The sequence below is a fragment of the Coturnix japonica genome, chromosome 11 (genome assembly GCF_001577835.2).
Source record: "Coturnix japonica isolate 7356 chromosome 11, Coturnix japonica 2.1, whole genome shotgun sequence".
Taxonomy (NCBI): domain Eukaryota; kingdom Metazoa; phylum Chordata; class Aves; order Galliformes; family Phasianidae; genus Coturnix; species Coturnix japonica.
Genome location: NC_029526.1, coordinates 16,987,960 through 17,008,140, shown reverse-complemented (window position 1 = coordinate 17,008,140; position 20,181 = coordinate 16,987,960). Strand labels below are relative to the sequence as shown.

The window sequence follows — 20,181 nt, the reverse complement described above, 5'->3', positions numbered from 1 at the left end:
TGTTGCCACCTGAGGGGCGTCTCTCCCTGCTTTGTGTTGCTCTCCCTGGAGACTGCCTTGGATTTTGGCACCTCCAGCACCATGTTTTCCCTTCCGACTCCCCAGTCTATGTGGCTCAGCACCCTCACAACCACTTTTCAGTGCTTGGTGCCCCACCACAAGCATCACCCCCGCTCTTCCCATGGGCTCCTACCCCTGAGTGCGAGGGTCTTCCCACTGCGTGGTCCGCGTGTTGTGGTTCACGTAATACACCCGCGCGTTGTCCTGTCTCTTTTCTAGGAGGAAACAGAGGAAGAGCGATAGCTGGAGCGCAGCAGGCACCAGTGTCCCAGGCTCAGCCCTCCCCTCCCAGTGTTTGTCAGAACCCCCACCCCACCTGCTCTGCCACAGTGCATTTGGAAAAGGAAGAATCAAAAATGAAAATAATTACTTTAAAAATTACATTGTTTTTTCCATGTGCAGAAGCTGCAGTGCCTCTGGAGAAGGCTCAGTGTGCTGGGGACCCCAGGGGCACCCTGCTGGGGGCATGACCCCAAGGATGCTTTTTTGCAGCCCCGCTGCCTGCACACACACACACACACACACACAGCCCCCTCGCTGCTGAGCGCAGCCATAAAACGAACACACTGGTCACACCAGCAGCACTGCTGCCCACTGCTCTGCTTGCTGTGCCCCCATCACCACATGTGCCCCCAGCATAGTCCCACTCCATGCTGGGAGGGACGCTCTGCACGCACTCCCTGCCTCCTCCCTATCCCCCGCTGCTCACTCTCAGGGTGTGGGAGGGAACATGGTGACGGGACATTCCTGCCCCCAACCCCACAGACATGCCAGCCGTGGTGATGAGGCAGCTCCAGCACTTCTGCTCATGGCTCCAGCTGCCCCAGGGTCTCCATCCATCTGCCCAAGTGCAGGCACAGGGGTAGGGCAGCCCCCCACACCACAGCACCCTCCCGCAGAGATGCCCCCCTCAGGATAGGTGTCCTCTGCACACTACAGATGGCACTTGGGTCCTTTAAAACATCCTTGCACTTCTCAGCTCCCATTAATGCCACCTCCATGTCACCAGACCCTTTCTGCTCCAATTGCCAGCCCTCACCAGCTCAGGTACACTGAGGTCCCCCCACACTCTGGATGTGGCACAAGGACAGCAGCAGCACTTGGGACTTAGGGACAGGGCTGCCATCCTGTTGTGCCCAGGGACAGGGCACCCAGGGGCACTGCGTGGCAGCAGGCAGAGCTCAAGGGCTCTGGGGCCGAGCAAGGAGTTGGATCCCTGTTCTCTGCCCCAGTCCAAAGAACAACCACAAACACTTCTGCATTCAGTAGCTGAGAGAGAGAGCTGGGAACTTCTCCAGGAAAAGAGAAAAAAGGCGGAAAAAAATGGGAAAAAAGCTGGATTTCAAATCAGAGATGGAGCGAACCGTGGGCAAACAGCCCTGCGCAAAGCAGAGCGTGGGGTGCGCTGTGTCCCCAGATGGGGCACTCACTGACACAGGATGGACGCGCAGATGCATGGAGCATCTTGAAAGCAGCAGGGCAGGGCACAGGCAGGTTTGGGGCTCTGTACTTACCCCAGCCAGGAGGAAGGGGGCCGAGAGGATCATTGTCGGATGGAGCGCCGGACGGCTGGAGATGAGAGGGCAAAACACAAAGTAAGAAGCAGGGCCAGGCCAGGAGGAGCAGTGGGGTGCAGACGGAGGGGAGCCCACAGCCCTGCTTCCCACTCGCCTCCCATTGGCCCACAGCTCCCAGAGTACTAAAAAAAAAAAAAAAATCCAAAAAAACCAACCAAACCAAACAAAAGAAAATAACTGCACACGCAGGGGGTGATCAGAAAAAAAAGGGGGGAAAAAAAAAGCACAACCTAAAGAGAGTTCGGGGGCAGCACAGGGAGCAGCGGGACCGTGTCATCGCAGCTCCAGATGTGCACGGCCGCTCCGCTCCCGCTGGCCCAGCGGCTCCCAGCAGATACACCTCCAGCCTCCTCCAAGAACCACACACAAGAGGGAAAAAATATCGCAGGCCTTTCCAATGAAATCATTCCCACAAGCCCTGTCCACGCCCAGCGCTTCCTGGCGGGGCCCGCACCCCCCTCCTCCTCCTGGGCAGCGCGCGGGGCTGGGATGCGCTCGCACTGAGGGCACATTCATGGCTGCGCAGACAGGCGGCTCCCGGCCCCCCCTTCCCCCCCCAGCAGGTCGGGGCTGCACAAAGCACCTTTCTTGTGCAGGGCGGGCGGCCTCACCCAGCCTGAACCAGGGGGTGCTCCGGGCACTGCGCCCTGGTTTGCATTAGCCCACAGCTCCAGGGATGGAGGCGCAGCCCCGGCAGCCGGTGATTCAAGGCAGAAGGAGTCTGGAGGTGACTTCGGGGTTGTAACAGAAAAGGCCTTTCAAACCCAGCCTCAAGAGAGGGACTGGCATCCCAGCCCACCCCCATGGGGATGGGGCGCAGCCACCACTGGGGGTGTCGGTGTCCCCTGCCCACCCAGAATGGGTGCCGGTCCTGCCCAGCACCCTAGGGATGCTCTGGGGTTGGAGCAACCCACATCTCTTGGCTTTTCCTCTTGCACAGGAGATGAGCACAGGAGAGGCCTCGGGTTGCTCCCTGCCCAGAGAAGTAGCTGAGGAACGTCCAGGGCTGTCACCTCACTGTGACTTAAAAATAACCAATTCAAACAAACAGAGCAGAGAAACAAGAGCTCAGCACAGCCCCGGGGAGTCGGCGATCAGCAGCTCTATGACCTGCAGTGCCTGAGAACAGCCCCGTGCCAGGAGAGCCCTCAGCACACGCAGTGCTGCTCCCATGCAGTGTGTTGTGGAGGGACCCTACTGCAGAACAGCCCAGAGGGGGCTCTGCACTGCTAAGAGGGCAAAGAAAGCACAGGGTCCCAGTGGAGAGGAAGACAGAGCAGGAGCCATCGCTGCTGGCAGCACAAAGCTCCAAATGAGAAGTACAATCGTTTCATCAGGCTAAATTTGGAGTGCGAGTCCCTCCCTCTGCACTTCACAGAATACAGCCAGAGTGAGTTGCGCTGCGCTGGAGTGGCTCCAAGGTGCCTGGCAGGGAAGCCAGTGGCAGATCACAGCGAGCCTCAGCCTGAGCCCCCTCCTCTGCCCCTACCCACAGAGCACGGGGCCACAGGAGTGCAGCTCCCTCTATGGGGCCCACCCAGCTGTGTGGGCAGCAATGCCCGTGTCACAGACACCCCGCCACTGCCCCCTGCTGCCACCCAGCCCCAGCTCTCACCTGGTACAGGAATCTTTGGCTGAACTGCTGCATGGCTCCCTGCAGCTGGCTGCGCTGGGACTGCCACTGCTCGTAGTTGCGGACGTACTCAGCCGTGGGGCGCTGCCACGTGGTGGTGCGGGTGTTGTGGTCCACGTAGTAGTAGCGGCCTCTGGGGTCCACGCGCTTCTCCCACCTGGAAGCAGCATGGGAAGATGTTACAACCTGCCATTGGGAAAAGGGCTCCCTGGGCACGTGCAGCCCTGTTTCACTGCTCTTAGAGCCGGATGACCCCTTCTCCAAGGGATTCCACACCCTACTGGTGAACACCACTGTCCAACCTCCTCCAGCACTGCTGCTGCTGCTCAGCCCCCAGCACATGGCACCACGCTGCTGAGAGCACTGCAGCAGCAAAGGACAGCAGCGACAACCAGCACAGGCCCAGATTGCACCCCATGCTCAGCTCACACACCATACAGCTACTCAGTGCTACCACCGCATGAAGGCACAGGGGCTCAGAAACGCTCCATGGGATCAGTACCTTCCAGAAACACAGGTGAGAAAAGCAGCCTCCAAGGGAGGAATACTGAGTGCTGCTGGGGCTGAGGTCCCCTCTGGGGACTGATTTCTCCTCTCACACTGACAGCACGGCTGACCCCCCACACTCACTCTCTGGGAACAGACTCTCCCAAGATTAAGCACTACCCTCCAGAGCAGGGGCTCCATTTGCAGCTCCAGCACAACCAAGTTCATGCTGAAAGGGTTCCTCAGTACAAGGTGAGTCCTGCTACAAGGGCATATAGAAACCCACTGGGACCTGGGGCAGCTTTGCTCCAAGTGAAGTGAGGCAGTGCTGCCGGGCACCACAACTGTGATGCAGTACGTGTGTTTCCAGGAAGGCAGAGGTGAGGCACAAGCAAACACCTGCACTGGCACAAGCTGCCCAGAGAGCTGTGGGCACCCATCCCCTGAGGTGTTCAAGGCCATTAATGGGGCCCTGGGCAGTCTGAGCTGGTGGGGGCACTGAGTCCACACCACAGGGTAGGACTGTGGGAGCTGTGAGGCCCCTTCCGATCCAATTATGCTGTGACTGTGATTCCAGGATAGAAGGGAGGAAGCACACCTGGGGCCCTCCCAAACCTGTCTTTTCCTGGGAACTGACCCTCTCTGAACACCAGGCAGCTTTTAAGCTGCTGGAGGACCAGCAAGTGGCAGGGAGGGCAGCATGGGAGCATGGGGACCCACAGCTCCTAGGACTGGTTTGTATTTCACACTTGCTGCTATGCTGGCTGTGAAGCACCACACTCCTTCCAGCAGTGAGCTAACCCAGCCCAGAGAACAGCAGCTTGGCTGTACTGACTTCTCTATTTCTGGGGAACAGAGAGGAGGTGAGAACTCAACAAGCTTCTGGAAAATGCACAGGACCTGAGGGGTGTGTAATCCTGCAGACGAAAGGATGACCTCCCCCCAAACACAACTTCTGCAGAGATTTTCCTGCAGGTTTCACAGAGCTGTGCAGAATTCTATGTGTGAGAACAAGCAAACCCCAGGGCAGCAAGAACAGAGGCCCCTCTGAGCAGATGCAGCTCAGCTCCAGGCTTGGGGCACACAGTGTGCACGCTCACCCGGAGCTCAGCCCTCCCACCTCCCCATACCCCAAACCTGCCCCAAGGCCCTTACCCTGGCGGGAGCGGCCGTTCCCATGTGGTGGTCTTGTTGTTGTGGTCTACATAGTAGACTCTACCATTTGGCAGCTCCCGCTGCTCCCACCTGAAAGAAACAATAACAGTTGGTACATACAGACAAGCAGTGAGCACAAACCCCAGCAGGGCAGAGTCCAAATCCTGGCAGCAACCAGAGCCTGCTGCTGTCCATGCCTGCACCACACAACTCCAGCACTGGGCAGAGCAGCTCCAGCAGGAGACATTGAGGACACTGTGCTAAGCCAGGGCCATGCTGAGGGGCTCAGACAGAATGAGCATCAGGGACCCAGCACTACCCAAACAATGTAACAGCCCATAAGGGCTCCCAAGGGACCAGTGGGCCAATAGTAATTAATAATCAACTTATCAGAGAGTTGCATCTGGTGAGTTGTAACCTGTCTCCTTGCCCTGCTTAGCTACATTAGTTTGAGGTTTCTTTAAAGCACAGTACGACAGCAGGTCCACATGGCAGCTTTTTGGCTCACTACATACAGAGCAGGGCAGAGGTGCTGCAGCAGGCTGCGTGCTGACCACAGCTGTCATTGGGAGCATAGACCCGTGAGTTCCTGCAGAGAGTAAGAGCCAGTCACTTCACTCAGGTACAGTTTTACGTCCTGTGTGTTTTTATTTCGTTTCTTTTCATACATTTTTAAAGTAGAACCTTCAAGTTTGGGCTGGGATTGTGTTTCCCCTGGCAGCCCTACTGCTGCCAGACACCATGAGGATGCAGTCCCCCAGGGAACCCAGTGCTATGGGGTGGCCCAGTCCTGCGCAGCACTGCAGCCATTCCTCACCTCCATTCATTCATTCATGGAAGTTTACACTCTGGCAAACACAGAGCCTCTGTGCAGCACCACGCTTTGTCAGCTCTTACTCTGCAGCACACAGCTGCTGACAGATCAAGTGTTCTCCTGCCACACTTCTGCTCCCACAGGTCTCTCTCCCAATTCAATCTTCAGCCTCAATTAATCACCACTAAAAGCCCTGGGAAATTAACCTACTCACTTCTGTTGTGCTGGCAGCTGAACGGATGCGGGCTGGCAGGCCCACACAGCGCTCTGCAAAGGTGCTCCAAGCTGCAGTGCCCATCATCTGCAGCACTCACACTGTCCCCAAGCCCCCAGGGTGAGACATAAATCCAGAGCCACATGCACCATAACTGCAGGTCCATGCATGGCAAGCTGTGCCACCGCTCTGAGAAGGGCTGGGAGCCCTCAGCCCCAGTGAGCAGCACATGCACCCGCACTGCAGCAGGAGCAGCAAGGGGTGGCTGCGGGGAAGGGGTCCCTGCAGTCCAAACAGAACACCTTCCTTATGTAAGAAACCACAGCAGCGTGCCTGCTGCCAGGCACATAATGCAGCTCTTTGTGCACGCAGACGGGGCTGTGTGCACAGAATGGCAGCGAGCGCCTGTCCCCGCGTGGGATCACTGCTGATAGGAACCAGATGCGGGGCCAGTGGCTCTCATGGCCCTGCTGTCCCATGGGCACCCCGACAGGAGGCCCAGGACCCCACACTGAGGCTCTGGGCTACTCCTGCAGCACAGCCGCTCTTCAGCAGCCAGGGGCGAGGGAGGGCTCCACACACAGCTGGGGCTGGAATGATTCAGGACTCCTTCCAGCACCCTCCAGCCCCAAACAGACCGCCAGTTGTATGCTGCCTTTGTGCTCAGCACATCTGGTACAGATGTTCAGGGGGAGTTCTCTGATCCCCACGTGAACCCAGCAGGCTGGAACTCCACACGCAGCCCAGCCAGCAAGGACGGATGGGCTTAGAGCTGCTCCTGCCCCGCACAACGTGAGCACCCTCCCTGCTCCCAGGATGGAAGGGGATGCTCAGAGGAGCCCAGGGAGCAGGCAGCCTTCTGGTGGCTTCTTAAGGACAGTGACGCGATGGCTCCCAGCAGCCCTGCAAGAGACCTAGTGAGTGCCAGGGCTGGTGAGGACTACACAGTGCCAAAACAGCCTGGTTTGGTTTGTGTGCCTTCTGCCTGGGGCACCAATGTCTCCCGCAAGTCAGCTGCATCCTCATCCCATGCTGGGCCCCAAACCATGAATCACGGCAATCCTCCAGTGCAGTGAGACAGCCAGAGGCGGCTTCACCACACTGGGTCTCCAGAGATCCCCCAGAGCTCACTTATGCCATTCTCAAGGCCACAGACATTTCTGCAATCCCTGCTTCACAGAGGCAGCAGCCCCCAGCCACCCTCACACAGGGCTCACAGCCCAGCCAGATCCTGTGCTCTACACTGGATCACCTGGGAGCACCTCAACACTCAGACCTCACCTAAGGAGCCAAGCAGCTGCCACGGCTCAGACAATGCATGCACGATGCTGCTGCTCTCCTCTTCCACTACAAACCCTGTGGTGAGAAGTAGGGAGGGAAATTAAGGCCCCCCTCCACACCCTGGGGAGGAGCATCCACATCTCTGCACCTCAGGCAGGCAGAGGTGGGGAGGAGAGCTCCCATTTGCCTGGTAAGCACAGGAGGGGCATGGGTTGGAATAAAGACCTTTTTCAGAGCCCTGGACTTTTCCAGCTGCCTGGAAACAGGAAGCGCCCAGGCCTGAGAACAGTAACCCTCACACACCCCACATAAAGGCACACTGAGCCGTTAACCCTAATTACCTGTGACTGACACATCAGCAAGACCCTGACCTTCCAGGCATCGGCTTAGCCAGAGGAAAATAAACAGCTCCTTCATACGAATATGAGGCACTGCAAGACCCTCCCCCATCCTCCAACTCTGCATTCACACTCCAGAGCAAAGGTGTAGGAAAGGTGGAGGATGGGGCTCAGGCTTGCCCCAGGCCACAGTCCCACTCCTTCCCAGCAGGACACAAAGCAGCCAGAGAGGAACCCAAGCCCCAGGCATTCCCTCAGCACCACAGGGCTGGCACAGCACAGGACTGGGCTTCACCATCCCAAGGACGACCCTCTCTCTCTCTCCCAGTAATGACCCCAGGACCCAGGAGAGGCCCTACCCGGCTCCAAACACTGATGCACCATGGGGCTGCTCACATCCCTGTTCAATCCGCTGTAGCACTAGACATAGAAGCTGTGGGAGGATCCCTCTCAGCTCCCCACAATGTCCATTTCTGTCATATTCCACTCTTTGATATCCATGCCTCCCTTTTAGAGGGAGCTCCCTGCAGATCCACACTCTCTCTCTCTCATGATCTTCCCACCGAACCTTTGAACAGCCACAGGATCTCTGAGGACTTCACTGCTCCAGGCACCAGCCTTGGAAGGCCACTAATAGCAAAGATGTGATTCACTGTTCATTTCCCCAGGGCCCCACAATGGATACAGATCAGAGTCCTGGCCCAAAGGAGGAGAGAGCAGTCCAACACAGACAGACCCTGCTCTGGCTGAACAGGAGACAAGCTGTGTCAGGGATGGGAGACACAGATCCCCATTCAGCAGAACCAGACAGAGACAGCAGGTCTTCTTGGATGCTTCTGCACTCCCAGCAGCACCCCTCTCTGCTCTAGGCTCCCTTCCCAGGCTGTGCTCACGGCCCCTTGCAGGGCTTCCCATGCCATGAGCTCTGCTGAGCAGGAAGGTCATCGCTGTTGAGCCCTGCTGCATGGCCCCAGCCTTCCAACACCCATCCCCTCTTGCAGCACAAAGCAGTGTCCCAGCAGCTCTCTCACTGCCTCCAGGGCTGTGCCTCCCTCCTCAAGTACCCCCAGGGCACTCAGCCATGCTGCTCCATCAGGGAACAAGAGCAGCGAGAACTGCTTACCCAGGGGGCAGAGAGTCCTGAGCCTGCACTGCTGTCCGTGCCTGCGGGGTGCTGGGTGCTGCCTCCTCGGCTTCTGTGGAGCCAGGCAGGGCAGAAAGGGTGGATGCAGCAACAGAACCATCAGCTGTGCTCGATGTGTCTGCAGCCTGCACGGCAGTCCCCGCAGCCGGCCTTTCTTCTTCCACATCCACAGTTCCCACCACATCACCGTTCACTGGGAAGGCAGAGGGGAGAGATATTAGCACCAAGAGCAGCACTGGCTGTTCCACCACCCTGGAGCAGCCTCACAACCACGGTGGTGGTGGTGGCGACAGGGAGCACACGGTTCCAGGCCAGGTCCACAGAGCCCCTGCCTCCATCTTTCCTCTTGAGAAAAAAGCAGACAATTGCATTTGTGCTCAGCATCCCTTCTGCTGCCTGCAGATGTGTTGCAGGCCTGATGTAGATGCCAGAAGCGAGGAGCTCAGGGGCAAGGCTGCCTTGCAGCATCCCCACAACAGGCACTGCTGGGAGCTGAGTGGTGCTGGTTCCACTGCATTTGTGGACAGAGGAAGGGACTGAGCAAGGGAAAACCACAACAAAAACTGATCCGGAGGAAAATGCAGACCAAAAGAATGAAACTTGTCAGAGCTCAGCAGCACAGCAGAGGATAACTTTTGCCACAGCCACAGATTAAAGAATTCAAAACAGAACAGAGGGATGCAGGTAGAGCTCCACGAGTTAGAATTCAGAAATGCAAAAAGCTGCAAGGCCAGGTTTTGTAGTAAACATCACACAGGAGTCAGGTGTTCACTGCTGGCAAGTCTTGCAAAGACTGAGGAGCTTCAAACAGTTCTGAGGGAATGTGACTCGGGTGACTGCACTGCAATTGCATTGATCCCAGTCCTGGACAGAACATGGGAAAAGATGATTCAAAGTCCACTGATAAGGACTCCATGAGGAGTGGGGCTGGGGCTAAGCTACACCATGGAGAATGCATGCCACACAGCAACTTCCTTTTGTTCTCAGGTGAAATTACAGCTATTGGCTACAAATGTAACTGGGAAGTTCTTGCAGCAGTTGGCTTCCAAACTGCACAAGCTATTGTCAAAAGAACACACGGAGCTGGGAGGAAGAGGAAGGCTTCTGGAGGCAAACTGAGCGTGACAGAGCGCCCAGCACCACCCCCGGCAGCACCTCCCATCCCGAGGTGTAACGCCCCAGCTGGCACACTGCTGAACGATGAACAGCAACAAGGACGGCACGGCCATAAAGACACTGGGAAGGCTGGGACCGGGCCAGCACAACGCGTTGTGAAGCGAGCAGAGCCCAGGAACAGCACCGTGCCTGCGGGTGCGTCACAGCGGGGCAGGGGCTGGGCAGCAATGGGGCGAGCTGGGACTGCAGGCTGAACTGCTGCGTCCCAATGCAGCCCTCTGCACCCCCACCTCCCTCCCAGAATGGATTTTGGCAAAATAGAAATTAAGTGCTCCAACTTTTTCCAAAGTAATGGGAAAGAAAAAAGTTCTCCTGTCTTGAACCCAGCATTTCATTCTGTCTGAAACAAAGCACGCTGCTTTCCCTTCGGGTCTCTGACAAGAGCAAAAGAAAGGACAGAACTGCTGCAAAATAACAGTGCAGGGGAGTAGGAAATGCCTGTGGTAGTGATGCCACCCTGCTGCCACCTCCCACCCTATAGCACCGCAACATGTACTTGCCCAGGATGAGGGACATGGGACCCCGGCAAAGCCCACAGTGCCAGGCACTGTCCTACCACTGTCCCGGGGCAGCTCCAGCACAGCAGCAGAGAAAAGCTGGTGAGCTGGTTATGGCTTTGTAGTCACACACTCGGGTCCAGTGGACAAGCCCATGAAAAGACAAGGAAAACTCTTCCTGAAAGTACTGCTGGCATGAGACTGAGTGTCCTTCTGAGGGGTGGGTTTGTGCTCTCACAGAAAGGAGCCCAAGGAATCATTAGAGAAACAGAACAGGTCCCACCAGTGAGCCTTAAGGAGCTGCCCAGCTTATCAAAGTGAAACCAACAGTTCCTTTATGGGGAAGAAACCCCTCAGCACTACAGGACCCTCAATCACAGTAGAAAACTCCTTTCCCCCTCAGACCGCACCCCCAGCTCTGCCCACCCCATGCCCGCAGCAGCAGCAGATCCCCGCTGTGCTCACCAGTGCTGCTGGCAGTGCCATTGGCCATGCTGGTGGCTGTCGGGCTCTTGGGCGGCTGCCGGTGGCGGCTCCGTGTGTTGGGACTTTGCTCCCCGTTGCTCACACCCTGCCTGGAGGCCCCAGCAGTGAGGCGGTGTGTCCTGCAGGGAAAGAAACAGGAGGTGAGGCACAGCTGGGCCTGGGTAAGAGCCTGTTTGCCCTGACTCCATGCTGCTGCTCCGCAGGCACAGACATCTGCCCACTTGCTGGGACACAGCAGCACATACCTGCTCCGAACCTCAGCTCTCCGAACCAGCACGCAGGTCCTGGCATCCCACCCCCAGTGTCAGAGTCCACAGGAGACAACTCCCAGTGCAGCTCTTGCCTGCATGCCCAGAGATGATCACACACCGCTGCCTCCTGCACCAGGAGACCCCCAAGGAAACACTCAGAGCAGCCACGAGCCCAGTGCAGAGACAAGTGGGGAAGCTGCAAGCTTCTGCCTATGATGCCAGGAAGGAACAGCTGGGAAAGTCAGCACTGAAACCACCACAGCCAGAGTCCAGCTTCTCACAGGGATGTCTGGTGAGGGGAAGGGGAATGTTCAACAGCAGGACACCTCACTGTGCACAAACATCAAGGCGAGAGAACTGCTGACCAAGGGAATGCTCCAACACAGACCCCTCGGTGTTCAGTCCATAACTGGGAGCAGTGACAGCTCTGCACCACTGGGAAGAGCCTCTTTCCCCACCTCAAGGCCCAGGGAGCACAGGCAGAGTGGGGCCACCACTGCCCAGAACAGCACAGTGCTCACAGCCACAGCACCAGGACACAAGCATTTAGGGCTTGCTTTGCTCCAGCCAACTACTCCCCTTAAAAGGGCAAAACCTGCAAACTGTCCCCACTTCCCAGGGTCAGGCCGAGCTGGGAGGGGACAGCAGCTTGGCAAGGGCAGGGCACAGCATCGCTCCTGCCACCCACGCCAGCTCCAGCAAACCCTTGGATCCTCCCCGTGCTCCTCAGGGAGCAGCTCGCAGCGACGCCAGGCAGAGGAAGGGCTGGGGCCAGGAAGAGACACGGGAAGGCAGAAAGCAGCTCAGAGCCAGCCGGGCTGCGGGACCCAGATCTCTGTGCCCATCCTTAGTTGAAGCAATGGATGGATGAATGTCCTGTCCTTACCCTTCTTGCTGCAGATGAGCTAAGAGCTGCCCGCACTTTTTAACGACCAAAACAGGATGTTTCCCTGCTGCCAGCTGGCCGCACAGGGTTATCAGGCCTGAATTAGCCCGCGGGCCGCCCAGCCCAGCCCTCCTACGAGCGCTCCCATCTGGGCATTGTCTTTTAATAGATGCATGGAAACAAACCCGGTCAGGTCACGTGACAGAAGCTAGACTGGGAACAAACTCTTAAAATAGGAATGGGGGAAAAAACAGCAGCGCACAGATGGGAACAGGCAGCAGTATCACCGGAATGGAGCAGGCAGGGACAGCCCGCTGCCCTGGTGGTGAGCATAAGACCCACCATCCCCTTCCAGCAGCCAACCTGGGCCAAGGCAAAAGGATCGGGCACAGCAGCAGTGTCAGCCACCAAGGCAGAGCCCTTCTGCATGGGCTGACGCAGGGCACATCACCCATGCTCACCTCCAGCCCAGGTGTGAAATGCAGGAATGGGTTCCATCCCCATGAGCCAAACACAAGGTGCCAGGAGCCACTGAAGTGCCAGCTGGTCTCATCCAGAATGCAATATGGCAAATGGCAGCTGGAGAGGAATTCTCCCTGTCCCCAAGAGATGGGGAGAAGGCAGCCACCATGTCATGTGTTGTGCTGGGAATGGAGACACCACAGGCACCAGCACCTGAAGGAGCACCTGTCACTCCACATCAGTCAGAAACACCGGTGCTTGGCTCTGAAACCCCAATCAGTGTGATCCCAGCCCAGTCTATCCTCATTACCCAGCACTCTGCTTTGTGAAGCAGTCAGAGAATGGGGCTCTCACCAGGGGGAATGGGGCTCATGGAGCCAGATGTTCCATGGTCTCATGGCAGCTTGTCCTCAGGGCTGCTCATGCCCATTGAGGCTTTGGATGCAATTAGACAGTAAAAGTTAACACACAGTGCACCAAAGGAATCACTGGGGTCTGTGCTGTTTGCAGCAGGTGACAGCAAAGTCAGAGGGCAGCACTCAACAGAGCTCAGCCCACCAGCCCGAGCCCAGAGCTGACTGCTCCAATTACATGCTGTCATGTGGGGCCTCTTAGGCCCCCACAAAACAAATGGGGATCATGGCAACCCTCTGGGCACCCATAGCACCAAACCTCAGCCAGGGGCCTCTGGGCTGTTTTCTCTTCATGCAGAGCGCTGTGGAATTTCACACCCCGTCACCAAGATTAGCAGCAAATCCCAAGATGACATTTGCTCAGAAGAAGAAAGAGAAGCCCTGAGCAAGCAGTTTCCCTTGGGGGGACAAGTGTAGAAATAGTCAAGGAGCAAAGAATGAAACTTTTCTTTCCATCCTGCCTGCGAGCAAGTTTGCCAGCATCGATCACCAAGCCCATGAAAATAAACACTGCTCTGCATATAAACAGAGCTGACATCAAACAGCATTCCCATGTGCAAAGGACCTGGGGAAGGCAGCTGCCTCTGTGTTGGGTACACACAGCCATGCTTTGCCCCATACAGCAGTGCTACACCAAAATGAAGGTTGTTATGAACAATCTGACATTCAGATGAGCCCAGAACAAAGCAAAAACTAGTGATAAAGTTTCCCATGTTACAAGTTGATTTGTAACAACTGCAGGCTGGCACAAGGAAGGTCTCTGGAGGTCCTTTCAGAAGCACCAGCCAGGACTCAGCACGCCCATCCTGCATGCTCACAGGTAAGGAGGACACCAAGAGCAGAAATCACTCACAGGCAGAAAACAACGTGAAGCACCCAGTCTCCAGGTTGAGCATCCCAACCAGTTCTTCTGTTTCAGGCTCTCTAACACCAACTGAGAGCTGCTGAATGGCTGCATAGAGCAGCTCTTGCCAGGACAGTCTCATCTCATCTCTGAGATGGTGCTAACACCCAGATAGCAGGAACCAAGAGGAGCAGGGCACAGACCCCAGACAAGCACTGTACTGAAGGATGGGGTCACTTATTTTTAGAGCTAGAAACACTTATCTCCTTCACTCCTCTCTTGTATGTGTCTGGTAGATAAAGAGGAGCAGAGGAGCTCCAAGCACACAGAGCTCCTTGCCATGCTCCTACACCTGAAGCCTGCAGGACTCATGGAGCCCCTTACTGTGCAGGCTGCAGGCTCACTACAGGCACACTTTAACCAGAAAATCTGTACGGGCTGCTGGGCTACTGCCACACCATGGAAATATAAATAGGTGTTAAATTCAACTCCATGTTGACAGTGTGACACGTCCCTCAATAACCACAGCTCCAAAAAGGAGCAGCTCTGCACCGCTCCATTCCAGCAAGAAGGCAGGGACAGGCACTGTGCCAGGCAGGGTGGCTGCTGCCCAAGCATCTCATTTCCTTTGGAAGTAGCTGTTATTTCCCTGCAGTCAGGTTTGCTTTGCTTCTCTTGCTCTCCCTGGACTTTCTGAAGCATTCCCCTGTGACCACCAACATGGGTATGGTGGTCCCCAGTCTGGCCCAGGGCCGTGCTGCAGTCAGAGGTGCAGCGCCCACCCCTGAGCATCCACTCAGAGTGAGCCCCATTGCCAGGACCAGGCTCCTTGCTCTGAGTGCCAGATATCCCCATGCACCCTGATACACCATCCCTGTGCCTGCCAGCAGGGAGAAAATGCCTGGGCAATCACAAACCTGATGTGCCTTAAGAAACAAATACCTAAAGCGACACTGGCCATCTGCACTCCAACCACATGGCCACCATGCCCAGCTCTGCTGTCTGCACCCAGCCCTACCCCAAGTCTCCTGTACACCGCTTTGCTGGGAGATCTGGAGGAGTTACCATGTCCCTGAGCCACATGGACACTGCTCGAGTGCCCCCAGGGGCTCAGTAAATGCCCTGTGATGGACTGGCAGGTGCTGTGCTTACCTTGATCTGCTCCCAAAGCAGTTTGTGGTGGCAGACTGATGTCTGCTCTCCGTGGCTGCAGCCATGCTGCCGGGGTCCCGTCCAGGCACCTGGGACCCTGAATGGGTGAAGAAAACAACTATAGCACTCATTAGTTCTACCCTCCTTCCTTCCTTCCCACCATAAAAGAGACCTGAAAGCACAACTGCTCTCTTCCCACTGTCTACCTCGACTCCATCCATAAGGAGTTCTGCTCCCTTCTGCCAGCCTGGGGTTCTGCCCCACTGGACCCTGCAGCTCTAAGTATGACCATGGGCTCTGTCAGCATCATCAAAGACTCACCCAAGGCCCCCAGGTTTCAGGACCTGGATCACCCAGCAAGGCAGAGAAGGAGCAGAGGGAATGCAAAGCAGTGCACTTCCTAGCATGGGCTGTGCTTACTCCCTGAGCAGCCTCGAGCAGTCAGACATCTATCCATGCCCCTGCACATGCTCCCTCCCCATGGAGGGCCCTTTTCTGAGTGGTTCACCAAATACAGAATGCATTTGCACAGCCCAACATGGGAAAGCTAGAGAAGGGGCTGGACTGCTTGAGCACTGAGAGGATGCAGGCATGATGCCATCGACACTCCTGTGTTCCACCACACATCTACTCCCACGGGAGCCTGGAGCAAAGCCAGGGCCTTACCTGGGGGAGCAGGTGGCTGTTGGCACTCAGGTGTTTGCTCAGCGGTGTTGGGGGCTGTGCTCTCAGCCCCACTCCTCTCCCCGCCGCTGCTCACCGCCTCGTGCACAGAGCTGCTGCGTGCATGCGGAGCTGGGCAGCACTCACCCTCTGTCACAGCGCTGCCATTCGGCAGGATTCCCAGATCAACAGCCGGCCCGTCCAGGAAAATCGTCAGCTCTCCTCCGGAGACAACACTGCCTTTGTTCTCTGTCTGCAGGTTCAGGGTCAGCTGCCTGTTCTCCACTGGGGGAGATGAAGAGACATAGAGAAAGAGACCACTGGTCATCACCTGTCACCTGACCATGATGAGGACGTAACGACCCAGCCTCCTGCGGGACCAAGACCTCCCCGTGGCCCCAAAGGAGCCTCCAGTGTCAGCTGTCCCTCTAAGCACCAGCAGCAGCCCCACACCTACGGGCACCCCACAGTGCCCACAGAAGACTGTCAGTCTTACAGCCTGCTCCTGAAGGAACCCCCCGCCCCCCCAACCTGCCACACACAAACATCATTCTCCAGCCACTGGGGGCAAGGCCAGGACCCTCCATCCCCTTACACGGAGACACAGTGACGACAAGCCAGACCACAACAGCTCACAGACCCAGATCTGAGGCTGTAGGGAGAGACTGTGCTGGATTCACATATGGGACAGAAAGGGATCAGGGGCAGCACAGCCATCAGCTGCCTGCAGCACAGAGTGCATCAGCAGCACGTGCTGAGGTGCCTGAAGTCCTGCTCTGCTGCAGAGGAGCAGGAGCATACTTCAGGCTTGGGTTACTCTTCTTCCCACCTAGAAAACTCAGACAAGCAGCACAAGGAAACCCCAGACCCATCACTCTGTCCACATCTCCACGGATCTGTTCCACTGAGCCCAGAGAACAGCCCCATGACATACAGAAATGCTCAGCCCCAGCACTGGGCCACCTCTGCACCAGTTCAAGCCAGGAGGAAGCTGCCAGCTCCACTCCATGGTGAGCCAGCCCAGCTCCCAGTGCTCAGCAAGACTTCACCAGCTGTTGTCATTTCACCCACAGGTAATCCATCAGGGGACACTGCCTGCCACAGCTACAGCCACAGGGAAGGCAGCAAATGAGCCACAGGCACCATCCATCAAGCAGGGGCAGCACAGCTGCTACAAGAAGCAGAACCTGCCCCAAATCACTGACTGCTCCCTGTCCAGGGTGGGCACACGCTACATGCCCAGCTCTCTAGGGGCCATCCAGACAGCAGCAAGCCACGTCCCCATTGCCACTGGGAGCCACCAGCTCCAAGGCTGGCAGAGAACAGCACAGGGGCTGCCTGCACACCTTCCACATTCCCCTGGAAACAGAAGCACAACGGGACCATCAGTACCACAGCTCTCACACAAGTGCGGCCGTGCCCCAATGGAGCCAGTAGGACCAAAACACCCAGCTCTGCCACACAGGGCCAGAAAAATTTGGCTGCTCCAGTGTGGGCCGCCAGCCCAGACACTTCCTGACTCATTTGCTCAAATAATATTTGTATTATACACAGATTGCTCATGACACAACGGCACCATTTTTAAGCAACCTGCTTCACCCTGTCTCGCCATGAGGATGAGATTCAGTACCCACCCATGGGAGCAGGAGGGGAGCATGTTCCCCACAGACCCCTTGTCCTGTCCCCAGCTCACAGCGAGGGCCTGGCAGGGGCTGCAGGAAGCATCTCCCACACTGCGCCCACAGGCCAGTCCAGCACAGTGCAGAGCTCAGGGCTGGGAGTGCTCCCCAAGCCCAGAGCTCTGGGACACATCCCCAGAACCCACCAGCCACACACAGTCAGGAAGGGACACAAGCAGGCAGAGGAGGGGTCACCGCACTGCAGGGGTGCTGGTCAGAGATGGGAACCCTCACCACTGCCCTGCCTGGAAGCAAGGCCTGGGGACAAGCGAGTATGGAGCTCCCTGGGACCTGCTGTGTGCAGTATGACCCTGTTGTGCCATGCTGGGCATCCAACATCCACCCCAAGGATGTTCACTCGTGGTGAGCAGCGGCTTGCAGGACAGGCTGTGCACAAACATCATGGATTCTGGTCCCAAGGAGGCAGATGTCCTCAGTGCCCTCCCATCAGGGCACAGAATGGATGTCAGCTGGAGCTGATGCTACTGCTCATTTCCCACCTGTCACCACATAGGGCTCTCAGTTAAGCCCGGTCTCACCTATCTGCATAAAGGTGTTATTCTCTGAACTTCCAAGGGGAATGGATCTCACAGATCTTTCTAAGAACGTGAGACAGAAGATGCGACTGAGCGCAGCCAAAAAGCAGAACAAACCCAGGCCCTGTTCCTCCCTGCCTGCTCCCAGCCGTAGGAACGTGCCCTTTCCCTGAGCCACATGGAACTCACACCCGCACGCACCAGGGGTCCCCCCCGCCCCTCCCGTGAGCTCCCCGCAGCCGAGTGTGCCGCAGCCGCACAGACCCTCATTGTGCAGCACCCGGCCCGGGGGGACGGCAGCACAGGAGCAAAGACGAGGTGTCTCGAGTAGAGGATGTGAACATGAACCTCCCAGCCGGCTGCCTTCAGCCCTTCTCCCCTTCTCCACCCCCTTCAGCTTTTTTAAAGAAAATAAACACCGGCAGAACCTTCCATTCACTGTCCCCATCCAGCACGCGGGACGCACAAAGGGACATTGCTGCTGCACCAACAGAGGGTCCCCTGAACGGCCAGGCACAAAGGCTGCCTGTGTCCTGCCGGCTGCCAGAATGTCAGAGGGATTATTATTATTTTGGGAGGGGGTCGGGGGTGATTCGGTCCTGAATAAGGTCTCAGTTCAGCTACTTCCAGTGCCCCGCGTGCGGCATCAGAGCTCCCATTTAGTGGCGGTGAGCTGGAATTCCCTCCCAGCCCATTAAGCGGATTTACAGTTCCACCCTGGTAGCAGCGAGCACAACTCTGTGCTGAGCCCAAGCCCCCTGGGACCCCTGGGAGCCGCCTGCCCATCAGCACCAGCACTGAGGGGAGGGGGCTGCCCTGCTGCCTCTCACCCGGCAGGGGCAGCTCCTTTGTCCCACAGGCTGACAATAAAACCTGCACATCTCTCACCTCCTACAGCCCTATCTGCACCACCGCTCCTCTGCATACAGATCCCAGGTCCCCCTCAAACAGCTCCACGTGACCAAAGCTGCACCCACCACCACCCATGAATAAACCCCACACAGAGTGACCTGGAGAACCACCACCACCAAGATAAGCAGCTCCTCCAGGCTGCCCCAAAAGCCACTGCCACACTCTCCACTCAACAATCTACGTGCCCCCAGTCAGCTTAGGGCAGCAATACCACCATCCCATGGCACACACAGGGTCCCTGAGGCTGTGGCCCTCTGGGAGCAGGACATTCCCCAGCCATCCCACAGAGCAGAAAGGAAGCAGAGTTTAGGAGAAGTGAACATCTTTAGTCTGACAAGAAAACCAGCCTTCCCAGGCAGTGGAAGATCAGTCCTTGCTGCTGACCAAGCCTCAGAAGCCCAAGAATCACTGACAACTCTGCCCGCTCCACTGCCATGCAGCACAACCAGGAGGACCTCAGACCTCTTTTCCCTTCCTTTTCTCTGACCAGGACCACTGCTCCAACACAGGCACCGTTAAGCATTCACTGCAGCACATCTGGCTGCCTGCTTTCACCACTCCTTGGTGAAAGAGCCTTTGCTTTCTGGCCATGCAGAATTCTTGCGGCTGCACATTCACACAGTGGGGTCAGCTGCAGCTTTCCAGAGGTTCGGGGGTTTGGCCAGAGGTGCAGCAGAATGGAAAGAAAGGGCTCTGCAGGATCTGTCAAGTCCTGGCATATGGTGCCACTGGGGAAACAGGAGCCTGTTGATGTAACTCGCAACCCGAGCAGTAAGCAATAAAAGAGAGCACTTTCATCCGTGAGCTGCAGCCCAGCTCACTGGTGTCCCTCCAAAGCCTGCACAGACATCCACCATCAGCTGCCAGGGACCAGCAAACAGCAGCACCAAGATCAGCTTCCACCCAGACCGCGCCGGGGGCCACCCGGGGACACTGCTCCAGCCACACCAAGGAGCTGCTGGAGCCTGAGAACAGAGAGCTGCTGCTGGGGGGCCCAGGGCAGGGCTGTGCCACCGAGCGCAGGAGGCTGCACCTCATTTTCTGTCCTTAATCCCAGCTGAGAACAGGAGCGTGCTCTGCCCTGAGCCCCAGCACAGGCCGCATCCTTCTGGAGCAGCCTAGGTCCAGCTCCCCACAGGCTCTTCCCACCACCCAGCCTCACTGCAGAGCTCTTTTTCCAGGCTGCAGGCCTCGGGGCTGAGGCTGTTCCACCTGGAGTGACGCGTGCTTGGCAGAAGGACCGAGAGCGAGAACAGAGGGAGCCACGGCTGCTCCTGGCAGCACGAGCCCTGCAGACACTGCCATGAACGTCACTAGAGATGAGAACACCACCCCTGCTGGAAAACACCCATCTGCCCAAAAGCTGAGCCACGAGAACAATCCTTCCAGACCAAGTAAAGCTACAGGAATACAAACAAAAGATTGCAATTATGCTCACATGGTGGTAACCTACAGAAAACCTCACTAAAACCATAGCAAAACCAACAGGTCAGACAGCAGCGTGCTGCCAGCCAAGAGCTGC

At 57.1% G+C, this 20,181-nt stretch overlaps 1 protein-coding gene across 7 annotated transcripts in view; it reads right to left on the bottom strand.

The window, feature by feature from the left end:
- Window positions 1-20,181, bottom strand: part of WWP2 (WW domain containing E3 ubiquitin protein ligase 2) — a 31,462-nt gene that overhangs the window by 6,706 nt on the left and 4,575 nt on the right. For 4 of the 7 annotated variants that reach the window (XM_015874247.1, XM_015874245.2, XM_015874243.1 and 1 more), the window contains 8 exons: window positions 15,680-15,817; window positions 14,870-14,966; window positions 10,841-10,980; window positions 8,682-8,895; window positions 4,912-5,001; window positions 3,253-3,427; window positions 1,575-1,629; window positions 194-275 (listed from right to left, as the gene is read on the bottom strand). In XM_015874247.1, coding sequence (XP_015729733.1) covers window positions 194-275; window positions 1,575-1,629; window positions 3,253-3,427; window positions 4,912-5,001; window positions 8,682-8,895; window positions 10,841-10,980; window positions 14,870-14,966; window positions 15,680-15,817 — 991 coding nt within the window. Of the gene's footprint in view, window positions 1-193; window positions 276-1,574; window positions 1,630-3,252; window positions 3,428-4,911; window positions 5,002-8,681; window positions 8,896-10,840; window positions 10,981-11,106; window positions 11,152-14,869; window positions 14,967-15,535; window positions 15,818-20,181 lie in introns of those variants that run through there. The other 3 variants (XM_015874250.2, XM_015874249.2, XM_015874248.2) reach the window with 3 other exon arrangements.